Source organism: Pleurodeles waltl, chromosome 10 (genome assembly GCF_031143425.1).
Source record: "Pleurodeles waltl isolate 20211129_DDA chromosome 10, aPleWal1.hap1.20221129, whole genome shotgun sequence".
In the NCBI taxonomy this organism is placed as follows: Eukaryota; Metazoa; Chordata; class Amphibia; order Caudata; family Salamandridae; genus Pleurodeles; species Pleurodeles waltl.
Window position 1 is genome coordinate 89,331,583 of NC_090449.1, and position 24,732 is coordinate 89,356,314.

At 46.0% G+C, this 24,732-nt stretch overlaps 1 protein-coding gene across 3 annotated transcripts in view; it reads left to right on the top strand.

The window, feature by feature from the left end:
• TRRAP (transformation/transcription domain associated protein) overlaps positions 1–24,732 on the top strand; it is a 1,102,174-nt gene that overhangs the window by 70,128 nt on the left and 1,007,314 nt on the right. For all 3 annotated transcript variants that reach the window (XM_069209830.1, XM_069209829.1, XM_069209828.1), the window contains exons 12-14: positions 12,484–12,622; positions 16,879–16,957; positions 18,184–18,418. In XM_069209830.1, coding sequence (XP_069065931.1) covers positions 12,484–12,622; positions 16,879–16,957; positions 18,184–18,418 — 453 coding nt within the window. The remainder of the gene's footprint in view (positions 1–12,483; positions 12,623–16,878; positions 16,958–18,183; positions 18,419–24,732) is intronic.

A 24,732-nucleotide genomic window follows, 5' to 3' on the forward strand; every position in this document is an offset into this window, starting at 1 on the left:
TAATACACTTACCAATCCCATTAATACCATTAGGTTTAGTCTGTCAAACACTCTGCTCAATCGTGGGTAGATGTGGCACTGAGCACCAAGGCTTACACAGAGGAGCAAGTTTTAAGCTTTTAAACAGCACCAGAATAATTGGAGATCTCAATACGACACTTAAGAAATCCTACATCAACTTATACAAAATAGGTTGTATTATTTATTAGAAGAAAAAAGATCCACCGGAAGGTTCAGGAGGTATAGATTTTACAAACAATAGTAAAGTTTTGCAGTTTCACTCAACTGCTAGCAACCCTTGGCAAAGTCAACAAATTGGATGCTTAACAAAGTTTTCTCTGAAAAAGATTCTAAGTTTTAATGCCGTCAGTAAAAGTTCAGGGGGTGAGCAACTTGGGCAGGGAGATAGTCAGGGGTGGGTGTGGGAGACCAGATAAGTCCTCAAGAACCGTACAGATGTAGCACTAATGTTTCTTGGAGGAAGAGGACTTAGACCCACCTCTAGAAGAGTTTTGTGGGCCTGATGAGGACTCTTTGTTTCCTTGTACCCACATTTGTCCTGATACTTACCTGCTTCCTTTTTGTAGTCACCCCTTGTGAGACGTTGTCCTACTCTCCCTGGTGCGGACCCCTTTGTCGGCCTTCTTTCCCAATTCTTGGTGTGAGGTCAGATCAGAGTCTACCTGGTATTGATGTAGCTGATCAGAAATAGTTATTCAAAATGTGCTCTCTCAGAATCAAATTGTATAAGCCCTGGTAGTCGCTTACTTTGCTCCCATGCAACCAGACTTCCAGAGCTTTAACAGAGCAGTCCACAAAATCCAATCTTGGGAGGATTCCTTTTTGGTTTCCAATAACAGAATCGTGTATTGTTCAGTGGTTAGACCAACACTATCTAAGAGTGCATTTTTGAGGGATGTATAATCATCTGCATCTTCTTCTCAAGACAGTGAGGAGTTTGTCTCTGCCTTTGTCAGACGAGGAGAGCCACAAGATTGCTGCCCACTGTCTTTGGGTGACCCTTTGTACTATGTATGACGTCTCCAAAGCAGTGTACCATTTATGTACGTCATCTTCCACCTTGTAAGGTGGGACTATCTTTCTCAGGTTCTTTGTCATAGGAGTCCTCCCTGACCCTATTGTTCCTAAAACTAAGATTGCTGCCACCATGGGAAACTAACCCCAAATACTGCCTCTCCCTTTCCACTGCTAAGGTCTCCCTATCTAGGGCTAGCTGTTGCTGCTGCAGCCTCAGCTTGGCCTCCTCCAATCTCACTTTCCTAAGTTCCATGTCTAAGGAATCTTCCCCTGAGCTGGAGCAGCGGGGCTCCTCAGGTTCTGAGGAGACATGGGTATTGGCCTATCCCTCCTTCTGGGAACTCTGCGGTCAAACTCTAGGAGTAAAGGTGGGCCTACTGGAATGACCACCCTTCTCACTACCTGCAGTGCTCTTAACAGGGCTGTGGTGTTCCCCAGATTCTTCCTGAATCCCCTAGCGCCCCCGCCCAGGTGTAGCCTAAATCTACCCTGTCTAGGAGGGGATGGTCAGTATCTACTTCCTCCTCCTCCTGGCTACCTGAATTGTTCTGGTCAACTTGGAGGAGTAACCTCAGAAGTAGACATCTATTGGGATTTCTCCCTGTCTTTAGTTATCTGGAGGCACACATATCCCTCCGCTCTTGGAAAGTAAGACGCTCACAGTGAGTGTCTGGGACATGAGAGGTGTGCTCTACTGAAGACCTCTTGCTATAGTAGTGTGGGTGCACTTGGCTACTCTTAACAACTAAGCTCCCTATAAATATTTGGAGCAAGGCTAGACCTCTAACTTACCCAAACTGGGAGACTAGAAATCCTGATAACGAAGTGCAGTGTGTACCTAATAACTAGTAATGGTGTTTCCTGTGGAAAGTGACTAGTGACAAAGTGGTAAGGCAATTGCATGCGTCTTATCCTACCACTGCACCACCAATGTAGGAAGCTCGTCTGGTGTGTGGTGGATACACATGGTGTTATCACCTTATACTAGGTCCAGGTATCTCATATTAGTGAAGTGTAGGCAGTCTAGGAAGCCAGGGCTCTCTAGAGGTAGCTGTGGCTGAGCAGCCAAGACTTATCTAGGAGAAACGCTTATGCAATACCACTACAGTCGCGCAACACTATCACACATGAAAGAACCACACAGTGTCACAAAAATAAAGTTACTACAATAAAGTAATAAAAATACTAGAATACTGAATAGGCAATCCCCCAGCTCATATTGTATACCCGTTAACAATCAGTAAAGGGCATATAAAGCAATACGCATTGGCAAAAGTAATAGTAAATAGTGAGGGCCTTAGGGGAGGACCAAAACATATACACACAATGGAACGTAAAAGGCAGTCCCCCGCCCAAGGAATTGGAATCGGTAGAAGGAAGAAGGAAGAACTAGGAACCCCAAGAGGTGAGTACCAGAGTGACCCCCAGCGGCCAGGAGAGCAGAGGTAAGTACCTGGTTTTCCCCAAAACTAACAGGAGGACTTTGGAAAAAGACCCAACCAAGACGGAAGGAACCCAAAGGTGGATCCTGACAAAGGAGGACCTGTAAAGGAAGGGGACCAAGTCCAGTTTCTGATGGAGTGTCCAGTTGTGGCAGGAGCCACTACCCACCCATCTGTGGATACAGGACGAGGTGGACGAAGAAGGTCAGCAGTGCAGCACAGGATAGGAAGAGAAGTCCGAGAAGTGATGCAATTGAAGTCCCAAGTCAGCAGTTGAGATGATGTCGGTAAGTGGTGCTGGAAAACCACCAGCAAGCCTTGGCAAATGCAAGAGACAGAGAAGAAGGTTTGCAAGGCTGAAGAGGACCTGCAAGGGGACTCAACCCAAGGAGGGGAGTCCGGGGTGACCCTTATCAGCTGGGAGAGTCACAAGAAGAGGAGGCATCCCCCCACAGGCAACCCACTGGTTGCAGAGACAGGAGTCTCAGTGAGGCCCACTCAGCACACCTGAAGTGTAGTCCCACATCACTGGAGCAGCAGGAAGGAGACTGGGCTTTGCAGGAAGAAGTACTGGAGTCCGGGGCTACACAGATACTGAAGATCCCTTGGAGGAGGCGCAAACCAGCCTTGGTTGCCGCAAGAGTCGCGGTGCACAGGGGTACTGTCCTGCAAGGAGAGGCAAGGGCTTACCATCTCCCAAGTTGGACAGCTGTAGAGAGGACCAAGGGGACCACTTCAGACCACCACCTGTGATGCAGATCCACGCAGTTCCGGAGGAGAGCACATCCACGCAGCTGGTTGTCGTTGGAGTTGGTGCCTGCAGTTGCAGGGGAGTGACTCCTTCACTTCAAGGAACATTCATTCTTACTTCTTGTGCAGACAGAAGACTCGCTGACCTCCTTGTTGGAAGGACCCTGAGAAACAATGTTGCAGAGCAGAGTCGTCACTGAAGTTGCAGATTGTTGGTTCCTCGAGGGTCCGGCTGTTGTCCCAGTGACCAGAAGAAGTAGTAGAGGAGTCCTGCTGGAAATCTGAGGAGTCACCCAAAAGGAGACCCCAAATAGCCCTAAAAAGGGGATTTGGTCACCTGCAAGGTGACCACCTATCAGGAGGGGGCTATGCTTTCATCTACCTGGCCTGGCCACTCAGGTGCTCCTAGGGGTCTCTGCACATCTTGGATTCAAGATGGCAGAACCAAGTGGCCACCTGGAGGAGCTCTGGGGACATCCTCTTGGGTGGTGATGGACAGGGGAGTGGTCATACTCCTTTCCTTTGTCCAGATTTGAGCCAGAGAAGAGACTAGGGGTTCTTGGACTGGTGCAAACCGATTTATGCAAGGAGGGCACTAAATGTGCCCTTCAAAGTATGCCAGTGGCTTGGGGAGGCTACCCCTCCTAAGCAATGTTGCACCTATTTTCATGGGGAGAGGCTGTTGTCCTCTCCCACAGGGAATCCTTTGTTCTGCCTTCTCCTGCTTGAGCTGGTCAAGCAGTAGGCGGGCAGAAACCCATCTGGAGGGTGGAAACAGCGGGAGCTGCTTGAAAAACCCTGGAAGACTAGTAGGAGCAATACAGGGTGGTCCTCTAAGGAGCCCCCAGAGTGCATGGAATCATACAACTAATACTGCTAACAATATTGGGGTATGATTCCAGCATGTTTGATACCAAACATGCCCATGTTCCGAGTTACCGTTATGTATTTGGACACAGCCTGTGTCCAGCACACAGGTAAAATGGCTTCCCCGCACTTACGAAGTCCAGAGTAATGGAGCAGGCATTTGTAGGAGCACCTCTGCTCATGCAGGGGTGCCCTTACACACCGGTACCTGCACCCTGCCATCTGGGGTAGAGGAGCCTGCCATTGGGGTGACGTGCAGTGACCTGTAGAGAAATTTTAGGTGCACCTTTTTCACGCAGGCTGCAATGGCAGGCTTGCAGACACTTTTGAAGGGACTCCCGTGGGTGGCGTAATACATGCTGCAGACCATGGGGAACCCCTGGTGCACCAATGCCCTGGGTACCTAGGTACAATATACTAGGGACTTATATGGGGTCACCAGTATGCCAATTGTGGGGTGTAAAAAGCAAGGGACAACCAAATCCAGAGGCAGAGAGCAGTCACTGGGGTTCTGGTTAGCAGGATCCTAGTGAATACAGTCAAAACACACAGATATCAGGCAAAAAGTGTGGGTAACCATGCTAAAAAGAAAGTACTTTCCTACTCTCCCCATGCCAGCCTATCAACCTCCACAATGGGTTGGCATTCTAGTCACCTGGTGACTCACATCTGCATTTCAAAGTTGGCTTCGCCTTTTGAGCCTGATTTGTGGTACTAAGACATGAGTGGCTTCCTACAGGAGGGAGGTTATACCTGCCTTGCCCACAAAATCCCATTGTCCTCCTTCCTGAGAGTAAGTAGCAAGTCCCTCCAGAAAGGATGAGGGCTGTCTGATGGACAAGCCCGGTGTACATCAGTAAACTGGCACTAGAAACCATGGACAACTAAAGTAGCAGTTTCTAAAATTGCAGTTTGCCCACCAGTAACATTAAATTGGATTTAACCATTAAATTAGATTTAATGCACTGATTCTTTCGAAGCCAAACAGTGTCAACCTTTTTATTTTATTTTCTTAACTTTAGTTATTGAGTTTTTACCTACTGATAACAAAGTGTGGCACATTGCCCATAGAGTTGAGGATGATCACCAACACATAAGAGACAGTACTTAGGAGACTAAGCAAAAGATTCCTTATTCACATAACAATAAAGCATGTCAGATAAATCCTTGAACAGCGGTTTGGAAATAAGGGGGTGTCAAAACGTGGCCGCGTCCTTAACATGGGGTATGCCCACATCCGGTGTTCTGATGGGGAGTGGTAGGAGAGACATAATATATAAGTGTAGAGAGAGTGAGAATGGGGGTGGCGGAGCGTCAGTTAGAGGTATCGATTCCAGGGTAAGTAGTCCATTGATGCTTGTCATATATCCCTGGGTCAAGATGTGTGGGGTTGTAGCTGCACATAGTCTTCACTGATTATTTTGTCACAATGTATCATGCTTTTCAGCCAGGCAGAATCTGTGGCGCAGCGGATACTGCCCCCAATCTAATGCCAGCTCTTTTTTTTTTGGGGGGGTGAGTAGGAGTGTGCTGGAAGTGAATCTATGAACTGTCACAGGTGTATCCCAGTAGTGCAACAAGGGGTGGGGTGGCCCCCTAGAGATTAGAGACAAAATTGTGGTCCAAAACTGGCCTGTAGAAGGGCAGGCCCAGATCAGGTGTAGAAAGTTGGCTTCCGGTGAATGATGATTGCGGCATTGAGATGGACTTGTGTGGTTGAGACGCACCAAGATTTTGAAAGTGATATAAGCCTGGTGTAGGAATTTAAAATATAGTAGTTTGTGTGTAATTGATAGATATCAGTTTTGTTTTTCAACAACAGTATGCCCAGACTTTGTTGGATGACCATGATCAGTTGCCCAAGCCTCCCGGACACGCTTGACAAAATCAGGTTTCATGGCTAGGCTACTTTGATGTAGCCGAGAGACTAGGCATCCTCTGTCAGTGTTGGAAATGGGAACACAGTGTGTTATGTAGCCTCTGTAGAATGAAGTCCATGTATGTGGTATTGTGGAAGCGACTGCTGTCTGCATGCGCGAGTATTTGACCATCTGGGAAGACGACGTCCATGGTATGCAGGTCATGACATTTTAAGGTTTGTTGGACTAACTTAGTTTGAGTAGGAGCCAGGGGTTCCTCTGGGACAGGGCAGAAGAGTAAAGAATGCCTTCTCCCAGTATGCGCCTGAGTTTCTGCCATGCCCAGCAGGTAGTGTATAGGGTTTGGATATCGGAAGGATCCATAGGGATCCCCTTTGGTAATAAAGAGGATAGCGGTTATTTCCAAGCTGATCCCTTTCAGGTTTCAGGTAAGAGACCAGGGCATCTGGATGGTACCATTGATAGGCATGTTTAGATTGTGTGGTGAGGTAGTACAGTGGAAGGTCTGGGACTCAAAAATCGCCATGCTCATAAGGTAGGGTCAGTGTATCCCACCTGAACTGGAGTGTACAACCAGTTCATCTGAGTTGAAGTAGGACACTGTAAAGAGTGAGAAAGAAGCGTTGTGTCAGTAATATGATAATGTTAAGGAAGAGATGGAGAAAACGGTGCATAAGACCATTTTGATTTATTGCTACACACCAGGGCATGAAGAGTGGGAATTTAATCAGTCATTCTACCTGTGTGTAGAGTTGTTCGCCGGCGGGGCCATGGTTAAGATGAAGGATAGGGTCTTTTTCCCTTTGTAGGTGTATGCATAAGTATTTGGTGGAGTCTGCACACAATGTCAAAGGGTACTCAAAGTTCACTGGGTGGGTACAGTCAGTGAGAGGGAAAAGCTCTGATTTAGCTAAGTTTATATGTAAGCCAGAGAAACCCCCGAAGCACAGGATTTCTCAGATTATAGGTGGTAGATTGTCTGATAGATAGCAGACGCAAGGTATAATCAGCATACATAGACAGTAAAAAGGGTCCATGTTTAATTTGAAGACCACAATACAAGTGTTCACGGGGTCCATCTCAGTGATAAAAATGAGAGGGGAGAGGGGGCAGCCTTGTCTGGTTCCTTGGATACGGGGAAAGTGCCAGAAAGCATATATGAGCCACTGGAGCAGAGTAATGAAGCATTATCAGAGAGATAAAACGGTAGGAGGCCTAGTTGAGTGAGTGTCACTCTCATGAAGGGTCCTTTCAGGGAGTAACACTTTCTCGATGTCCAGTAATGTCGCTGTTGGGATCGTAGGGGATATCCTGTTCAGTAGTGAAAAGAATGTCCGTAAGTTAAGTGAGGTAGATCTGTGGGGGTCGAAGCCTGATTGGGCAAGGGAGATAATCTGTCCATCAGCAGTGACAGTCTGTTGCACGAATCTTGGTTAAAAGCTTATCAAGATTGAGGGCGATTGGAAGCGTACAAGTGTGAATGTTTGCTGGGTTTCAGAAGGAGCATGAGCACAGCTTCTTGTGACGTGAGAAGTTAAATACCTGTATCAATGGATTCAGAGTACAGGACGAGGAGATGTGAGGCTAATTGATGTTTGAATGTTTTTTAGAATGCACCAATGAGGCAGTATAGGCCATGGGCCTTAGACCCATCAAGGGCATCTTTTGCCTGTATGACTTCTTCAAAGGTGATGGGTTCGCTCAGGAAGCACAGCTGAGAACTGGTCACCCATACCATTGCGTCAAGGTAATTCGAGATCTCCGATGTGGTGCCTTATGAGCGGGAAGAGTACAGCTGCTCAAAATAGCGTACTACCTCAGCCATTATTCCTTTTTAGATATGTTATCTCCCGTTGGGGAGTGCAGCTCAGTGCGGTGATGTAGCCAATAAGGTGATTAGGGGGAGTAGCCTTGCTTAAGGACAGCCCAGGCGCCCCCCCTCACTGTATCATCTGGCGGTGGCATGTTTGCCCATGTCTCCAAACTCTGTTGTTCAGGTTGCAAAATTTGCTCATTAGGCCCGAGCGCCGATTGGGCTGTGGGATACATTCAGGCCGAGATTCTTCTCGATCGTATTGCACAGTTAAGACTCCACGTGGGTCAGGGGAGAGCATATATCTCGAATGAAGCCAGCATGCTTAGAAATGCAGATGCTTCTTATGTAGGCTGTGAAGGCTTACCAGGTGGTGGCATGGGTCAAAACCATACCTTCATTAAGAGTAAAATATTCCATGATGTAGTGATACAGCTTGGAGAAGAAAACCATGTTGTGAAGGGCCTTGCCTAGAAATCGCCAGCGGCATTCCAGACTGCCCTCAAACCCCCACATACCCCATATGTGAACTGCAGCAGCAGGGAAATGGGGCAGTGGTCCGACTGAGTGCATGGTAAATACCTCACATCTATAGTCTGCCAGGATAATATAGTGGCCATTTAGATCTGTGATGCCTCAGTGAGGAAAAAATATACATTTTTATGTAAGATAATAGCAGCGGGCTCCCCACGGGGATGCAAAGAAGTGGGAATCTTGCAGAGGAGATGGGTTTCCTGGAAGAAGGCTATTTGGACCCCAATGCTGAAATAGATATGAGGGGGCTTGTTTCCCCTTACATGGGTTGTTAAGGCTGCAGATATTCCAAGTGAGGAAGGCAAATTTGACCACTCTCTTCCAGATGTTTCATGGAATAATCTAAGTGGATAGAATGTGGGCGAGCGTACTGTGTCAGTGGGAAATGCACTAGGGATCCAATAGACAATGAAAGACAGAACACAAACACATAACTGTTGAACCCCCCCCCCCCCACCCAACCGCCCCCAATACTGAATAGAACTGTATCCAGTGATTTCCAGGAACAACTAACACAAAGATATATTCATGTACTGGGGGGGGGCAGGAAGAGCAACACCTTAGACGGCATGGTCTGCATAATGGATAACTACTGAGAGCAGAGACTTAAAATGTCAGATGAAGGTTACAAAGTGGTGAGAGCATCATAAACAGTGGTTCAATATTGACAGGGAAAGGGTACAGTGTAAGCACCCAGGCAAAGGGTGAGTGGAGAGCCTGTTGGCGATGTGCAGCAGGAGGGTCCGTTTCAAATAGAAGGCCTGTGGGGCCCGGTTGGAGGGGAGCGCAAATGCTCTGGGGTATTCTGCCTGAACGAATGGTGATTTGCAGCATGTTGTTCATAGAAGTCTGCTACCTACGCTGGGGTATCAAAGAAGTGAGGTTTCCCATTGACCTCAATTTTTAATCACTCCAGATACAGCATGGGATATTTGAAGCTGAGCCTGTGCAAAGAGTTTTTAACATTGTAGTTTTCGTGGTGGGCTTCTTGGACAGTGATGGCAAAATCAGGGTAGAGAGAAACAGTGGAGCCCTTGTACTGCAGAGGACAGTTTTTGCAGGTCAGCTGGGGTGCAGTATCCCTGTCCCTGTAGTTAAGGAGGCAAGCAATGATTGGTCGGATGGAGTGGGGTTTGGGCGGGGGGGGGGCACCAGCAGGCCTAGTGATCAGTAGGCCCTCTCTACAGCGAATGTGGATGTGAAGCTGTCATGGCCAGAGAGGTCGGTGAGGTGCTGTTCATCAAACTAGTCAGGGCGTCTTATGTATGTGGATTCTGCTATGACCAATATGTGTATTTTATTCCTGCGGGTGCAGGCCTCTAGGGCTTAGTTTTTGATTTAAACTGTTTTTTAGATATGCTCCAACTTTTTCAAATGTGTTACCATGGTCTTCGTGTCACCTTCCAACCCAGAAATGCCTTCCTCTGTGCCAGTGTCTGGTGTTTTGGTGGTCCAGGTAGTCTTCCATGTAGTCTGTGTGTCTGGCAAGGGCATCAAAGCGGGCGTCTATAGAGCTGAATCCAGCAGTGGGGTTCGGCCGTGATAGCTGGGGATCCACTTAGAGTTGTTTTAGGTGGCTCTGTCTGGTTGCTCCTCTGTCTGAGCCTTGGTGTCTAGTAGACTTCGACTGTTTGAAGAGTAACTGTAGGAAGTTGGCTCTGTATGTACTATTTCAAAGTAAGGAATAGTATGCACAGTGTCCAAGGGTTCCCCTTAGAGGTAAGATAGTGGCAAAAATAGATAATACTAATGCTCTATTTTGTGGTAGTGTGGTCGAGCAGTAGGCTTATCAAAGGAGTAGTGTTAAGCATTTGTTGTACATACACACAGGCAATAAATGAGGAACACACACTCCGAGACAAATCCAGGCCAATAGTTTTTGTTATAGGAAAATATATTTTCTTAGTTTATTTTAAGAACCACAGGTTCAAATTCTACATGTAATATCTCATTTGAAAGGTATTGCAGGTAAGTACTTCAGGAACTTTAAATCATTACATTAGCATGTATACTTTTTACATAAAACACAATAAGCTGTTTTAAAAGTGGACACTTAGTGCAATTTTCACAGTTCCTGGGGGAGGTAAGCTATGTTAGTTTTGTCAGGTAAGTAAATCACTTACAAGTCTCAGGTTTGGGTCCAAGGTAGCCCACCGTTGGGGGTTCAGAGCAACCCCAAAGTTACCACACCAGCAGCTCAGGGCCGGTGAGGTGCAGAGGTCAAAGAGGTGCCCAAAACACATGGGCTTCAATGGAGAGAAGGGGGTGCCCCGGTTCCGGTCTGCCAGCAGGTAAGTACCCGCGTCTTCGGAGGGCAGACCAGGGGGGTTTTGTAGGGCACCGGAGGGGACACAAGTCCACACAGAAAGTACACCCTCAGCAGCGCGGGGGCGGCCGGGTGCAGTGTGCAAACAAGCGTCGGGTTCTCTGTAGATTTCAATGAGAGATCAAGGGATCTCTTCAGCGGTGCAGGCAGGCAAGGGGGGGGCTCCTCGGGGTAGCCACCACCTGGGCAAGGGAGAGGGCCTCCTGGGGGTCACTCCTGCACAGGAGTTCCGTTCCTTTAGGTGCTGGGGGCTGCGGGTGCAGGGTCTTTTCCAGCCGTCGGGAAAGGGAGTTCAGGCAGTCGCGGTCAGGGGGAGCCTCGGGATTCCCTCTGCAGGCGTCGCTGTGGGGGCTCAGGGGGGACAACTTTGGTTACTCACGGTCTCGGAGTCGCCGGAGGGTCCTCCCTGAGGTGTTGGTTCTCCACCAGTGGAGTCGGGGTCGCCGGGTGCAGTGTTGCAAGTCTCACGCTTCTTGCAGGGAGTTGCAGGGGTCTTTAAGTCTGCTCCTTGAAACAAAGTTGCAGTTCTTTTGGAGCAGTGCCGCTGTGGGCCCAGGCGCGTCTTTGCCATGGGCACACAATTGTGTTGAGGTGCCTAATGAAGGTAGGCCGACAGTTTGGCAGGTGTGGGCCGCGTGTTGTAAATAGTGGCGCATCTCCTGAGATGCTGCAGCTGGTGTACCAGAGGTGGTGTACTGGTCTCCCAGCACCTTAGTCGCTGAGGGGGAGGTGACGAGGAGAGCGTGCACTCACTGGACTATCCGCCAGGGCATTCCCAGGGCAAAAAGTCTGAGAGCAGTGACTGGATGCAGCGTCGTGTCTCTGATAAGGTCTGCTCTGGATGGCTGTCGGAGCATTGAGAAGGGTGGCCCAGAGGTTTGAGGTCGGGTCTCAGAGGAGTTTGCCTGTGTCATTGTGGGATGAGAAAAGAGGCCCATGGCTCCGGTGAGACTTTGTAGTCTCAGCCTCAGGGTCACTCGCTGCCCCTGTTGCAGCAGGGCCTCCATGGTGGTGCTGGCTTGCGAGGCTTTTCCTGGGTTGTAGGGTTAGCAGGCAAGCCAGGTGGGGCTACAAGCTGCTTCATCTTTCGGGTGGCTGCTTGCTCCCACACTATGGATGAAATCCAGTGAGATAAGGGGTGCGATTAAAGCTGCCAGCAGGCCAAAGCTGCTGGGGCTCTACTGTCAGCTGGCCGTCTTGGTCGCTGGCGTGGCCACATCACCAACCTGAGTAGTCCCATTCAGAAGTTAGCAGGACTGGGGTGCCAGTTTGGGGTTTTTACTACTGAAACATGTAAAAGAACATGTTCCACTTTCTAACTTAAAGCAACCCTGCCTTAGTTCTGGTTAGCCCTGCCACATATTCGAGTCTTAGAAGTGAGTTAGGCTACGCCAATTGAGGATACACAAATTAAACATTCACCATTTTAAGGATCTGAGCATATGCACTAAGTCCTGTGTAGCAGGGCTTATGGCATTTCAGAGCCATTTCACAAGTAACTAGTAGTCAAAGTGAGGGCAAACGTTGGGGTAAACTCGCTAAGAACTGGTTTAAAAAAACCTAGTAAAAAATATGGTGTTCCCTGCCAAACAGAGCAACAGGTAATAGTACCCTCTAGAGTTGTGGTATAATTGAAAAGACATTTATTGTGTTAATAATATGTGGGCTCCATTAAAGTCCCAGCGTTCAAATCAATTGTTACAGGTTCGTATTTATTTATTTATTTTTTAAATCAAATTCTTTAACCCGGATTTCTGTGCAAAAATTGCAGTAATGTGGGATTCACTATCTGTAATTTAGTAAGATCTCAGTTGTGCTGTTTTTGTGTTAAAGGACCTGGTGGCAAAGTACTCCCAGCAAATGGTGAAAGGCATGCTGCAGCTTCTATCCAACTGCCCAGCGGAAACAGCTCACCTTCGCAAAGAGCTTCTTATAGCTGCCAAGCATATTCTCACTACTGATTTAAGGAGCCGTACGTATTCTAAAACCGTTTTCTTTTTACACACATATTGTTTGGGTAACCTTGGGTATAGCATTTTTCGGAATTAAGATGTTGCCATATTTGTAAGTATAAATGAAAACAAGAGATGCCCAATAACCAAACAGAAACGAGGGGCATTCACATTTGTAATGTGCACTGTCACCGAAAAGTGTATCTTGGCACTGAGCAGGTGTGTTGTGAGCACCTAGCCCCAACCTATGTAGGTAAGAGTCCTGCGACTGAAAGGAGATTGATCTGTTCAGGTAGGTAGGGGGCTACGTTGTCTCATGCCTTGAGAGTGTGTTTGTGTGTTTAGTTTGAAATGAGTGTGTTTATGTATCAGGAGCCAGTGGAGCTTCCTGTAGTGCAGTGTGAAATTTTGGTGATGTCTCGTGGCTGAGTTCTGGGTGGTTTGGTGTCTTTTGGTGATTTGCTTGGTGGGTGTTACTGTTGTCAGAATTGCTGGTGACTAGGCCGTAAGTGACAGTTTTTAGGTTGAGCGCTCAAGCGATTTGACCTGTTGCAAGTATTGTTCGCTTTTAACTAAGCCCATCCCTTAAATTCGTTCTTGGGATTGCCTTTAAAAAAATCACCTGATGTCCTTGGTAAATGCTTTACGTTTGTCCTGCCTTGAGGTTGTTTTGTCACGTCTTGCTGCCTGCCCCTGTTACATGGATTATTGCACGATTGCCGATATACTACAGCGTGGGCAATTTTTTTTTCTTTTTCTTTTTCTTTCGTCTCTTCCCTCCATGCCGGCCATGCCTCTCTGTGTGAAAAGTGACAACAGCGTGAACTTGATCGCTGTTATTGGAGCTCTGGTCAAATTTTTCAGTTACCTAATCAGTCATTTCTTGTGGCTCTCCTCTTAAAACTTGAAATCGGTAAATGCTTTATGTAAAACAGAAATCCTCAAAGCAAAAGTGTCTCTCCCGGCACCGCGGGTGAGGTGATACTATAAAATTTACTGCACTTGGGAAATTCATCCCATAATGCTTTGCAGGGCATTACGTTTACCTCAAGTTTTGCTCATAACTCAGCCTGTTGTTGTCATAGGACAATGGGGCCACCACCAAAACGTTCACACCAATGCACTCTTTCTGCCAACATCATCTCTGGGGCCCGTACTAGATAAGCTGGGGCCTCAAAATAATAACCCATCCCACCATTCAGTGTCTTTTTAAACAGTCTCATGGCTAGAACTTTTGTTTTACAGCTGGGAATAGCTTGTGTTTTAAGGTCCTTGTTTGTTGTTATAATTGCTATAGGTCTGCTACCCCTGAAAATGTGTGATGCACTATGCCCTCTAGGGGCTACATATATAGTTACTCAGCATTATTTATTGCCATTTTCTTTTTTGAGTGGTTATGCCCTTTAGGAGCTAACTATATAGTTATGCTAGCGCCTTGTCCTTAGTAAGTAAACTTACAAGGGGACGCGTACAGGTCGATGAATCTTTTGGATCTCATAGAGTATCCTAGTTAACAGTGATGGAATAAACATCTAATCAACAAATAGACACCATTAAGAAACTTTATCTAACAAGAAAAATACCATCACTCTCAAACTTTATTAGCATCATGAGTAGCATTTTCGCCAAGTGTTATTGATAAGCGAAAAACCATCATCATCATAAATCAGCAAATCCTTTAACATAGAATAATTCAGCAATGCAAGTCAGTCGGTCAACCGTCACCATTAAGTCGCCCTTGTCAGCCTACCGAATTAGCATCAGCATGTGGGTCTTCATGCAAAAACAATTTAGTCAACAAGTGTTAATTTAGAAAAATCTATCTAGAGAGAAAAACTTTTAAAAACACACCATTGTTGGCACCTAGAAGGAAAAGTACACATTAGTCAGTCAACATTTTATAGCTACCTATCCAAGATAGATCAGCAACGAGTCAGTCTTCGTCTCCAGGTCATCAGTCATCAGCAAGTACCAGGCTCACAGACAGTAAACCCAATTATCAGCACTTCGGACAGCCTCTCCCGACGTCATCATCTTTCGCCTCTCCGCTCTGAATTTCCTTCTTGTGTCATGACTTTTTATTAGGGTCTCTCAGTCCGTCCCACAAATTGCTAATTGGTCAACCTCATCAGGGGTTATGATTCTAACCTAAAGTTTTTGTTTACCACTTCTTTGCGTCGGTTCAAGCATCAAGTTCCATTAATATGATTGGTCCTTCTGTCGATGTGAACATCATCCGGCTCTTCAGGTAACGAAATTGTTGCCCACAGTCTTTTAGTCAGTGCTTTCATTGTTCAAGTCCTGGGAAAGTACATTTAGCCTACTCTACACATAATTGTATCAATTTGTTCTGGTCGTCTCCTGTCCACTGGTACATTGCAGAAAATTCTAACAGAACTCATCTGAACTATGTACAGTTCAAGTTCCTTTTCTCCAGTTCCAGTCCTCAGCAGCTCATTGCGTCTCCACGTTTAAGCAAGCAAGGCCCGCCGCCTACCAGGCCTCTAATTCGGCTAAGTTAAGGATACGAAGCATCATAAAACAGATTATATCAGCGATTATGACATGTTAATTCAAAATGTTTATATTTCACATTATTTTAGTACGTGTTAACATACATGGTGACCACTACCCGTGGTCACATTTTACTCATTGCACGTTATTTTCAATTATTAATTCCCATTTGTCATTACTTTTCATTAGTATGTATATGCAAATCATTAGAATATTCTTACATTAGCATATCTGCTCCAACAGTTACATGACCATGTTTCTTACAAATGCTATTTTCATTGTGTTGTCCTCTTTGGGCTGTTCTAAGCATTAGTCAAATCAACATGCAAAAACATCTGTGACAGGGAAACTTTGCCCATAATGCTTTGCAGGGCATTACTTTAGCAAAATGTTTTGCTCATAACTCAGCCTGTGGTGGTCCTAGGACAATGGGGCCACCTTCAACACATTGACCACAATGTGCTCGTTCTGTCGAAGTCACCTCTGCATCCCCACACTGTTAGTGGGGACTCCAAAATAACCGCTACCACCATCAGAGCCACAACATTATATATTCATTTCAGAATTGGAACATTACTTCTCAACAGTTTTATGTATAAGTGGGACAGTAGATTGACTAGCAATGGGCTGTGCAAGGCATGTGACATTGTGAAGGAAAATATTGAAAATGTTTTGTTCTTCTGCCCTGTCTGTTCCCCATTAGCAAGAAGGAAATGGATACCCCCCCCTTAGTCGCAATCTGGGGCTTAAACACCACCAGTTAGCGTTATAAGTACTGGTGTGTGACACAGGTACTAGAATTGTGTCTGGCTTAAGTACATTTTAATTTCTTTGTGGATGAAGTGGAAACGACTGGGGCTCCCTTTTTAATTGGACGGATGTATTTATAGATAAACCAGTTGAATATTGCGTATTTTGCACACTTATTACATGAATTGGGTGTGTCGTATTTGTATTTTTTATATATTTTATGGGGTATTACCATGAAATAAACAATAAAAAAAAAAAAACAGGAAAAACATGTCCTTCTCTTTGCTGTAATGCACCCTGTCTTATGGACATCATGGGGCCTAACTTAGTGGTGACTTACACATCTTAAAGAAAGGAAGGAAGGCTTAGGCTTCGGCACAGGATTAACTGGCAAAGTTAAGATCGTTTTTGTAAAGCTGCTATGCAGCGTACAGTGACAGTCTGTGGGACATGTGTTACCTTGTTACTCTTGTGGTGGCACAATGAGTGCATCAGTCCACTGGTAACATTTGACTTACAGGCCTTAGGTTCACATAGTGTCATATACTAGGGTTTTGTAAGTAAGTTAATTGATGCTAATTGGTTATAAACCAATTAAACATATACCTGTAATGGTTAGAGTGCATGCATTGAGGCCTGGTCAGGATGACCCAGTGTACCCGAGTCATTACACCTGAACTAAATCCAGCAGCAGTAGAGCAAAGAAGTGGAGAATGAGCCTGCAAAAATGGGCATCACTTCACAAAGGCTAGTTTCAAATATGTAATTTTGGATGGTCCCAAGTGACAATGTTTTTTGTAGCTTCTTTGTGCCATTATATCACTGAAGGGAATTTGCTTCTTATAATGATGTTGAAGCTATAAAAGTAATATAGACCATACTTTTTAAAATAATTCTGGCAGTACAGGAACCCTAGGACAAACTCCATTGGCGTGTTTTCTGCTCCTTTTTTATTTGCGTTCTTCCTATGGGATATTCTGAATAACTATAAATATAAATTTGTATTTTGCAGAATTCATTCCATGCATGGATAAGCTGTTTGATGAGTCTATATTAATTGGGTCCGGTTACACTACACGAGAGACGCTAAGGTAGGAGTTTAACTGCTGTGTTATGCTGGTCGGGAGGCTGATGGATTTTAATTGTTATAGTTATGCTGGAATAACCATTTTTATACCTGTTGAGAGATCATCAATCCAGAAACCTTCAAATGCCAGAAATCCTAAAAATCACAAGTTTTTAATTTTGCAGTTACCTGTTGCTAGAGTTGTTTTGCAAAATATTTCAGAAATCCTCCCAAAATGTTTTGTAGTGAACTACTTAACCTTCAAACATTGTTATGTACAAACTTATTGAATTGTTTTTAGAAGCAGAAACGTGAAAAAATTAGCCTTGTTGCATCTTATAATTTTCCTCCATTTTGAGAGAATTAAACACCCTGATACCTGGCCTGGCTGCTCTACACATTGACTTCATGCATACTGCTATAGTCTAGTCTACGACCCATGATATCAGGCAGCCCAGTGTCCACAGCTTGAGCTGGCAAGCCCCCTGAATATGCCAAGATCAGTTGGTTCCCGTAAATTTTAGCTGGATGTCATTAATGCTATATAGTTTTAGGTTGGATGGTAGGGGAAGAGAAAGGAGGCCTTGCCTCAAGAAGACCTATTTGCAGATGAAATGGCAATCAAAGTGCTATTTATTAACGTTACAATAATTCTGATGGCCCTTCAGCTTTCAAATGAAAGAACTCAACATTGGCACAGTAGAATTAAAAAAAAAAAAAAAATGAAATGCATGGAATATTCTGGAAGAATTAGATAATTGACTAACTCTTTATGTTGTAACAAAGAAGTAAAGGCTTATTTTCCCATACTAGTGAGATAATTGGTAAGAGGTATGATTGTCTTATATGATAACTTGCTCGGAGATCAGTATCAACAGGTGCAGTGTACGCAATGTATGAGGACAGTTACAGTAAATACCTTATTTCCTCAAATCCATTGTAGTATCTTCACCTCAGCGCTTTAACCATACCTTTTTTTTTTTTGCCTAGCAGCTTCTGATTCTTTGCTTCACTTATAAGCAGCATCGTTCCTACGCATCATTCAGTTTGAACTATGCAGTATGGCCATGTTCCACATAGGTCTAAATTTGAAAATGGGAACTAGAAACTGATTAAAGTATGTAAGTGTGGCCTTGGCTGACCAACCATCGAGTGTTGACACAGATAACTCTTGTCTATGATCCTCCTTGTGATTTGCTTTCTGAATGGGATGACTGAGATTAATTTTGCTTTCTTGTTATTCATCCCTAGGCCACTTGCGTATAGTACCTTGGCTGATCTGGTACATCACATTCGGCAACATCTACCACTCAATGACCTTTCCCTCGCTGTCCAGCTTTTCGCCAAGAATATTGACGATGAGTCACTCCCCAGCAGCATCCAGACTATGTCCTGTAAGCTCCTGCTCAACCTGGTAGATTGCATCCGCTCCAAGAGTGAACAGGAAAATGGAAACGGGCGAGATATTCTCATGAGGATGTTGGAGGTGGGTGTTAACGCAATTACACGCCCTAAATTTAAATGTGCGCGAACACTTTTAGAGAAGAATTGGTATTGAATGCAAAGCCGTTTAAAATCATTGTTGTTAACCTTGTTTCCTGGATTACTCTGATTAATAAAAGTTTCCTGGAAAAAGTCAGAACTGTGTTCTTTTTGAGTTTGTGCCTACATTTGAGTTAAATTTTAACCTTAAGAAATTTGCGAAGAATTATTTACATTTCTTACTACAATGCTCCTGTGGTATAGGGCACCAACCAGGACAGAATTCCTTATATACTCCTGTTGATCTGCAAACATTTATATTTGGTCAGATGTGATTTGTAAGTGTATTTGCACTCTTGAGCTTTGTTTTTGCTTTCCCAGTCAAAGAAATGTTTCCTCCTTGAGGACATCTTCGCTCTTATTCCCCTTTGTTGTTCAGTGGCAGAGTGAGGTGGCGAGGGCACTGTGATTATAGTGATGCGTTTTAAGGGTGAGAAACTAACTGCAACTGTTTGTTGAAGACTAGTAAGCCAAGTAGTTTGTGGACAGTCTTATACTTTTGTTGGTAGACCCTCTAACGATCGTCCACAAAATATATCGCCAAAATTAACATGTGAATGACTCCTATTGATGAATTTAAAATTGCAGCATTTATGGTTCTGTATCAGAAATGGGGTTTTGCTCATAGAAAAGCATTTAATGACCCCTAAATGGAACTTGGACTCACAAACTGCTTTTAAGAATTGGAGTCATCTTTGTCTTTAATGGTAAATGTGAAAAAAGGACTTATTGACATCTTGTGTCATAAATACAAGTTTCCACGTATATCAAATCAAGTTTTTGTTATGTGATTTTAACTGGATTCCACACATTATAGCGAACAAGCACTCTTTACTGCTTTCATTTAAGACCAGTAGTGATCCTTATCAGGCTCACTCAGCACCCTAACTTACTGTTCCTAGTGCATAACAAGTACCCAACATCTAGAGACCTGTAAGCTCTAGGATCGTGCTACAAATAGTTATGCTTGAATTCTCCTTTCTTACCTTGTACGTATTTGCATGCAGGTGAGTTGCCTGTTTTTTGTTTGGGTTCACATGTTTTTGGAGTAATTTTGGTAGTCATTGCGACATATTCACTTATTATGTTTGCCTTTCTTCCAGGAATACAAATAAATTAAAGCAATGTAAAGAAATGGCTCCCTGTTGCAGTTACCCCCCACTTTTTGCCTGATACTGATGCTGACTTGACTGAGAAGTGTGCTGGGACCCTGCTAACCAGGCCCCAGCACCAGTGTTCCTTCACCTAAAATGTACCATTGTATCCACAATTGGCACACCCTGGCATTCAGATAAGTCCCTTGTAACTGGTACTTCTAGTACCAAGGGCCCTGATGCCAAGGAAGGTCTCTAAGGGCTGCAGCATGTCTTATGCCACCCTGGAGACCTCTCACTCAGCACAGACACACTGCTTGCCAGCTTGTGTGTGCTAGTGAGGACAAAATGAGTAAGTCGACATGGCACTCCCCTCAGGGTGCCATGCCAGCCTCTTACTGCCTATGCAGTATAGGTAAGACACCCCTCTAGCAGGCCTTACAGCCCTAAGGCAGGGTGCACTATACCATAGGTGAGGGTACCAGTGCATGAGCATGGTACCCCTACAGTGTCTAAACAAAACCTTAGACATTGTAAGTGCAGGGTAGCCATAAGAGTATATGGTCTGGGAGTCTGTCAAACACGAACTCCACAGCACCATAATGGCTACACTGAAAACTGGGAAGTTTGGTATCAAACTTCTCAGCACAATAAATGCACACTGATGCCAGTGTACATTTTATTGTAAAATACACCACAGAGGGCACCTTAGAGGTGCCCCCTGAAACTTAACCGACTGTCTGTGTAGGCTGACTAGTTCCAGCAGCCTGCCACACCAGAGACATGTTGCTGGCCCCATGGGGAGAGTGCCTTTGTCACTCTGAGGCCAGTAACAAAGCCTGCACTGGGTGGAGATGCTAACACCTCCCCCAGGCAGGAGCTGTAACACCTGGCGGTGAGCCTCAAAGGCTCACCCCTTTGTCACAGCCCAGCAGGGCACTCCAGCTTAGTGGAGTTGCCCGCCCCCTCCGGCCACGGCCCCCACTTTTGGCGGCAAGGCTGGAGGGAACAAAGAAAGCAACAAGGAGGAGTCACTGGCCAGTCAGGACAGCCCCTAAGGTGTCCTGAGCTGAGGTGACTCTGACTTTTAGAAATCCTCCATCTTGCAGATGGAGGATTCCCCCAATAGGGTTAGGATTGTGACCCCCTCCCCTTGGGAGGAGACACAAAGAGGGTGTACCCACCCTCAGGGCTAGTAGCCATTGGCTACTAACCCCCCAGACCTAAACACGCCCTTAAATTTAGTATTTAAGGGCTACCCTGAACCCTAGAAAATTAGATTCCTGCAACTACAAGAAGAAGGACTGCCTAGCTGAAAAACCCCTGCAGAGGAAGACCAGAAGACGACAACTGCCTTGGCTCCAGAAACTCACCGGCCTGTCTCCTGCCTTCCAAAGATCCTGCTCCAGCGACGCCTTCCAAAGGGACCAGCGACCTCGACATCCTCTGAGGACTGCCCCTGCTTCGAAAAGACAAGAAACTCCCGAGGACAGCGGACCTGCTCCAAGAAAAGCTGCAACTTTGTTTCCAGCAGCTTTAAAGAACCCTGCAAGCTCCCCGCAAGAAGCGTGAGACTTGCAACACTGCACCCGGCGACCCCGACTCGGCTGGTGGCGATCCAACACCTCAGGAGGGACCCCAGGACTACTCTAAGACTGTGAGTACAAAAACCTGTCCCCCCTGAGCCCCCACAGCGCCGCCTGCAGAGGGAATCCCGAGGCTTCCCCTGACCGCGACTCTTTGAACCTAAAGTCCCGACGCCTGGGAGAGACCCTGCACCCGCAGCCCCCAGGACCTGAAGGACCGGACTTTCACTGGAGAAGTGACCCCCAGGAGTCCCTCTCCCTGGTCCAAGTGGAGGTTTCCCCGAGGAACCCCCCCCTTGCCTGCCTGCAGCGCTGAAGAGATCCCGAGATCTCCCATTGACTTCCATTACGAACCCGACGCTTGTTTCTACACTGCACCCGGCCGCCCCCGCGCCGCTGAGGGTGAAATTTCTGTGTGGGCTTGTGTCCCCCCCGGTGCCCTACAAAACCCCCCTGGTCTGCCCTCCGAAGACGCGGGTACTTACCTGCAAGCAGACCGGAACCGGGGCACCCCCTTCTCTCCATTCTAGCCTATGTGTTTTGGGCACCACTTTGAACTCTGCACCTGACCGGCCCTGAGCTGCTGGTGTGGTGACTTTGGGGTTGCTCTGAACCCCCAACGGTGGGCTACCTTGGACCAAGAACTAAGCCCTGTAAGTGTCTTACTTACCTGGTTAACCTAACAAATACTTACCTCCCCTAGGAACTGTGAAAATTGCACTGTGTCCACTTTTAAAACAGCTATTTGTGAATAACTTGAAAAGTATACATGCAATTTTGATGATTTGAAGTTCCTAAAGTACTTACCTGCAATACCTTTCGAATGAGATATTACATGTAGAATTTGAACCTGTGGTTCTTAAAATAAACTAAGAAAAGATATTTTTCTATACAAAAACCTATTGGCTGGATTTGTCTCTGAGTGTGTGTACCTCATTTATTGTCTATGTGTATGTACAACAAATGCTTAACACTACTCCTTGGATAAGCCTACTGCTCGACCACACTACCACAAAATAGAGCATTAGTATTATCTCTTTTTGCCACTATCTTACCTCTAAGGGGAACCCTTGGACTCTGTGCATGCTATTCCTTACTTTGAAATAGCACATACAGAGCCAACTTCCTACAAGCAATATGTAGCTTCATCACATTGAACTATAGACACTGTACTTACCTTTCATATTTTTACTCCACTTTACTGGCACATGAAAACCTAAGTCCCCAGCCCCATAAAATTGTATTTCAGTGCATGTCATTGAAAATCTAGTACCTATTCTGTAAAATCTATGCATGTGTTTGAGACTTTGTGTGCCTCATAAGGTAGTCATGCGTTCTGTGTGGTTTTTGTGTACACTCCACTCTCAATAACACTGTTAACTTACCAGCATTCAAACTGTGTTTCAGAAATGTTATAGCACTGTAGGAAGTTGGGTTCTTGTTGCAACGCCCCCCCCCACACAACTTTGTGCCTGGTTTTTGCTGCAGATTTGACTGAAGTGCACCGTTTTCCTGCTAACCAGGTCTCCTCCGCCAGTGTTTCTACCACAATACAAGACACTTGGTCACTTGAACCCCCCAAGTGGCCAGGCCTTTAACACCTCTGTAAGTCCCTAGTAAAAGGTACCTCAGGTACCTAGGACCTAGGTACTAAAGAGGGTCCCTAAGAGCTGCAGCATACCTTGTAGCAATCTAAGGGACCCAGCACCAACATCACACAGACAGCCATTGCAGGATCCGTGACAAGGTGCTCCCAAAAGTGAAAACACGACATGGCACACAGCCTGTGTGCCATGTCCCCTAAACACTGCCTATAATATTTGTAAGTCACCCCTACACCAAGCCTTCCAGCCATAAGGCAGGGTGCATTATAATACAGGTGAAGGCATATATGCTTTAGCAAATATGACCCTCCTATGAATTTGTCTTTTCTTAGACATGGTAAGAGAACAGGGAAGCCATTTTAAATGCATGTGCTGGACACTGGTCAGTATGACCCCCAACTACATGATCTCTTCACTGAAACTGGGGGTGCTTGTTATCAAACTTCTCATATTAATACACTCTTACTGATTCCAGTGATGGAGTTATTAATACAGGCACCCAGAGGGCACCTTCGAGGTGTCCCCTGAAAACTTACCAACTGCCAGTAGGCTCACTGACTAGTTCTAGCCAGCCTGCCACCAATAGATGGGAGTCTGACACCCAAGGGCAAGAGCCTTTGCTCCCTGGAGGTCAGAAACAAAGCTTGCTTGGGCAGAGGTGTTGTAGGAAGTTGGCTCTGTATGTGCTATTTCAAAGTAAGGAATAGCATGCACAGAGTCCAAGGGTTCCCCTTAGAGGTAAAATAGTGGTAAAAATAGATAATACTAATGCTCTATTTTGTGGTAGTGTGGTCGAGCAGTAGGCTTATCCAAGGAGTAGTGTTAAGCATTTGTTGTACATACACATAGACAATAAATGAGGTACACACACTCAGAGACAAATCCAGCCAATAGGTTTTGTATAGAAAAATATCTTTTCTTAGTTTATTTTAAGAACCACAGGTTCAAATTTAACATGTAATATCTTGTTTGAAAGGTATTGCAGGTAAGTACATTAGGAACTTTGAATCATTTCAATTGCATGTATACTTTTCAAGTTATTCACAAATAGCTACTTTAAAAGTGGACACTGTGCAATTTTCACAGTTCCTGGGGGAGGTAAGTTTTTGTTAGTTTTACCAGGTAAGTACGACACTTACAGGGTTCAGTTCTTGGTCCAAGGTAGCCCACCGTTGGGGGTTCAGAGCAACCCCAAAGTTACCACACCAGCAGCTCAGGGCCGGTCAGGTGCAGAGTTCAAAGTGGTGCCCAAAACGCATAGGCTTCAATGGAGAGAAGGGGGTGCCCCGGTTCCAGTCTGCCAGCAGGTAAGTACCCGCGTCTTCGGAGGGCAGACCAGGGGGGTTTTGTAGGGCACCGGGGGGGACACAAGCCCACACCGAAATTTCACCCTCAGCGGCGCGGGGGCGGCCGGGTGCAGTGTTAGAACAAGCGTCGGGTTCGCAATGTTAGTCAATGAGAGATCAAGGGATCTCTTCAGCGCTGCAGGCAGGCAAGGGGGGGCTTCCTCGGGGAAACCTCCACTTGGGCAAGGGAGAGGGACTCCTGGGGGTCACTTCTGCAGTGAAAGTCCGGTCCTTCCGGTCCTGGGGGCTGCGGGTGCAGGGTCTTTTCCAGGCGTCGGGACTTAGGTTTCAGAGAGTCGCGGTCAGGGGAAGCCTCGGGATTCCCTCTGCAGGCGGTGCTGTGGGGGCTCAGGGGGGACAGGTTTTGGTACTCACAGTCGTAGAGTAGTCCGGGGGTCCTCCCTGAGGTGTTGGTTCTCCACCAGCCGAGTCGGGGTCGCCTGGTGCAGTGTTGCAAGTCTCACGCTTCTTGCGGGGAGTTGCAGGGTTCTTTAAAGCTGCTTCTTGAAACAAAGTTGCAGTCTTTTTGGAGCAGGTCCGCTGTCCTCGGGAGTTTCTTGTCGTCGTCGAAGCAGGGCAGTCCTCAGAGGATTCAGAGGTCGCTGGTCCCTTTGGAAGGCGTCGCTGG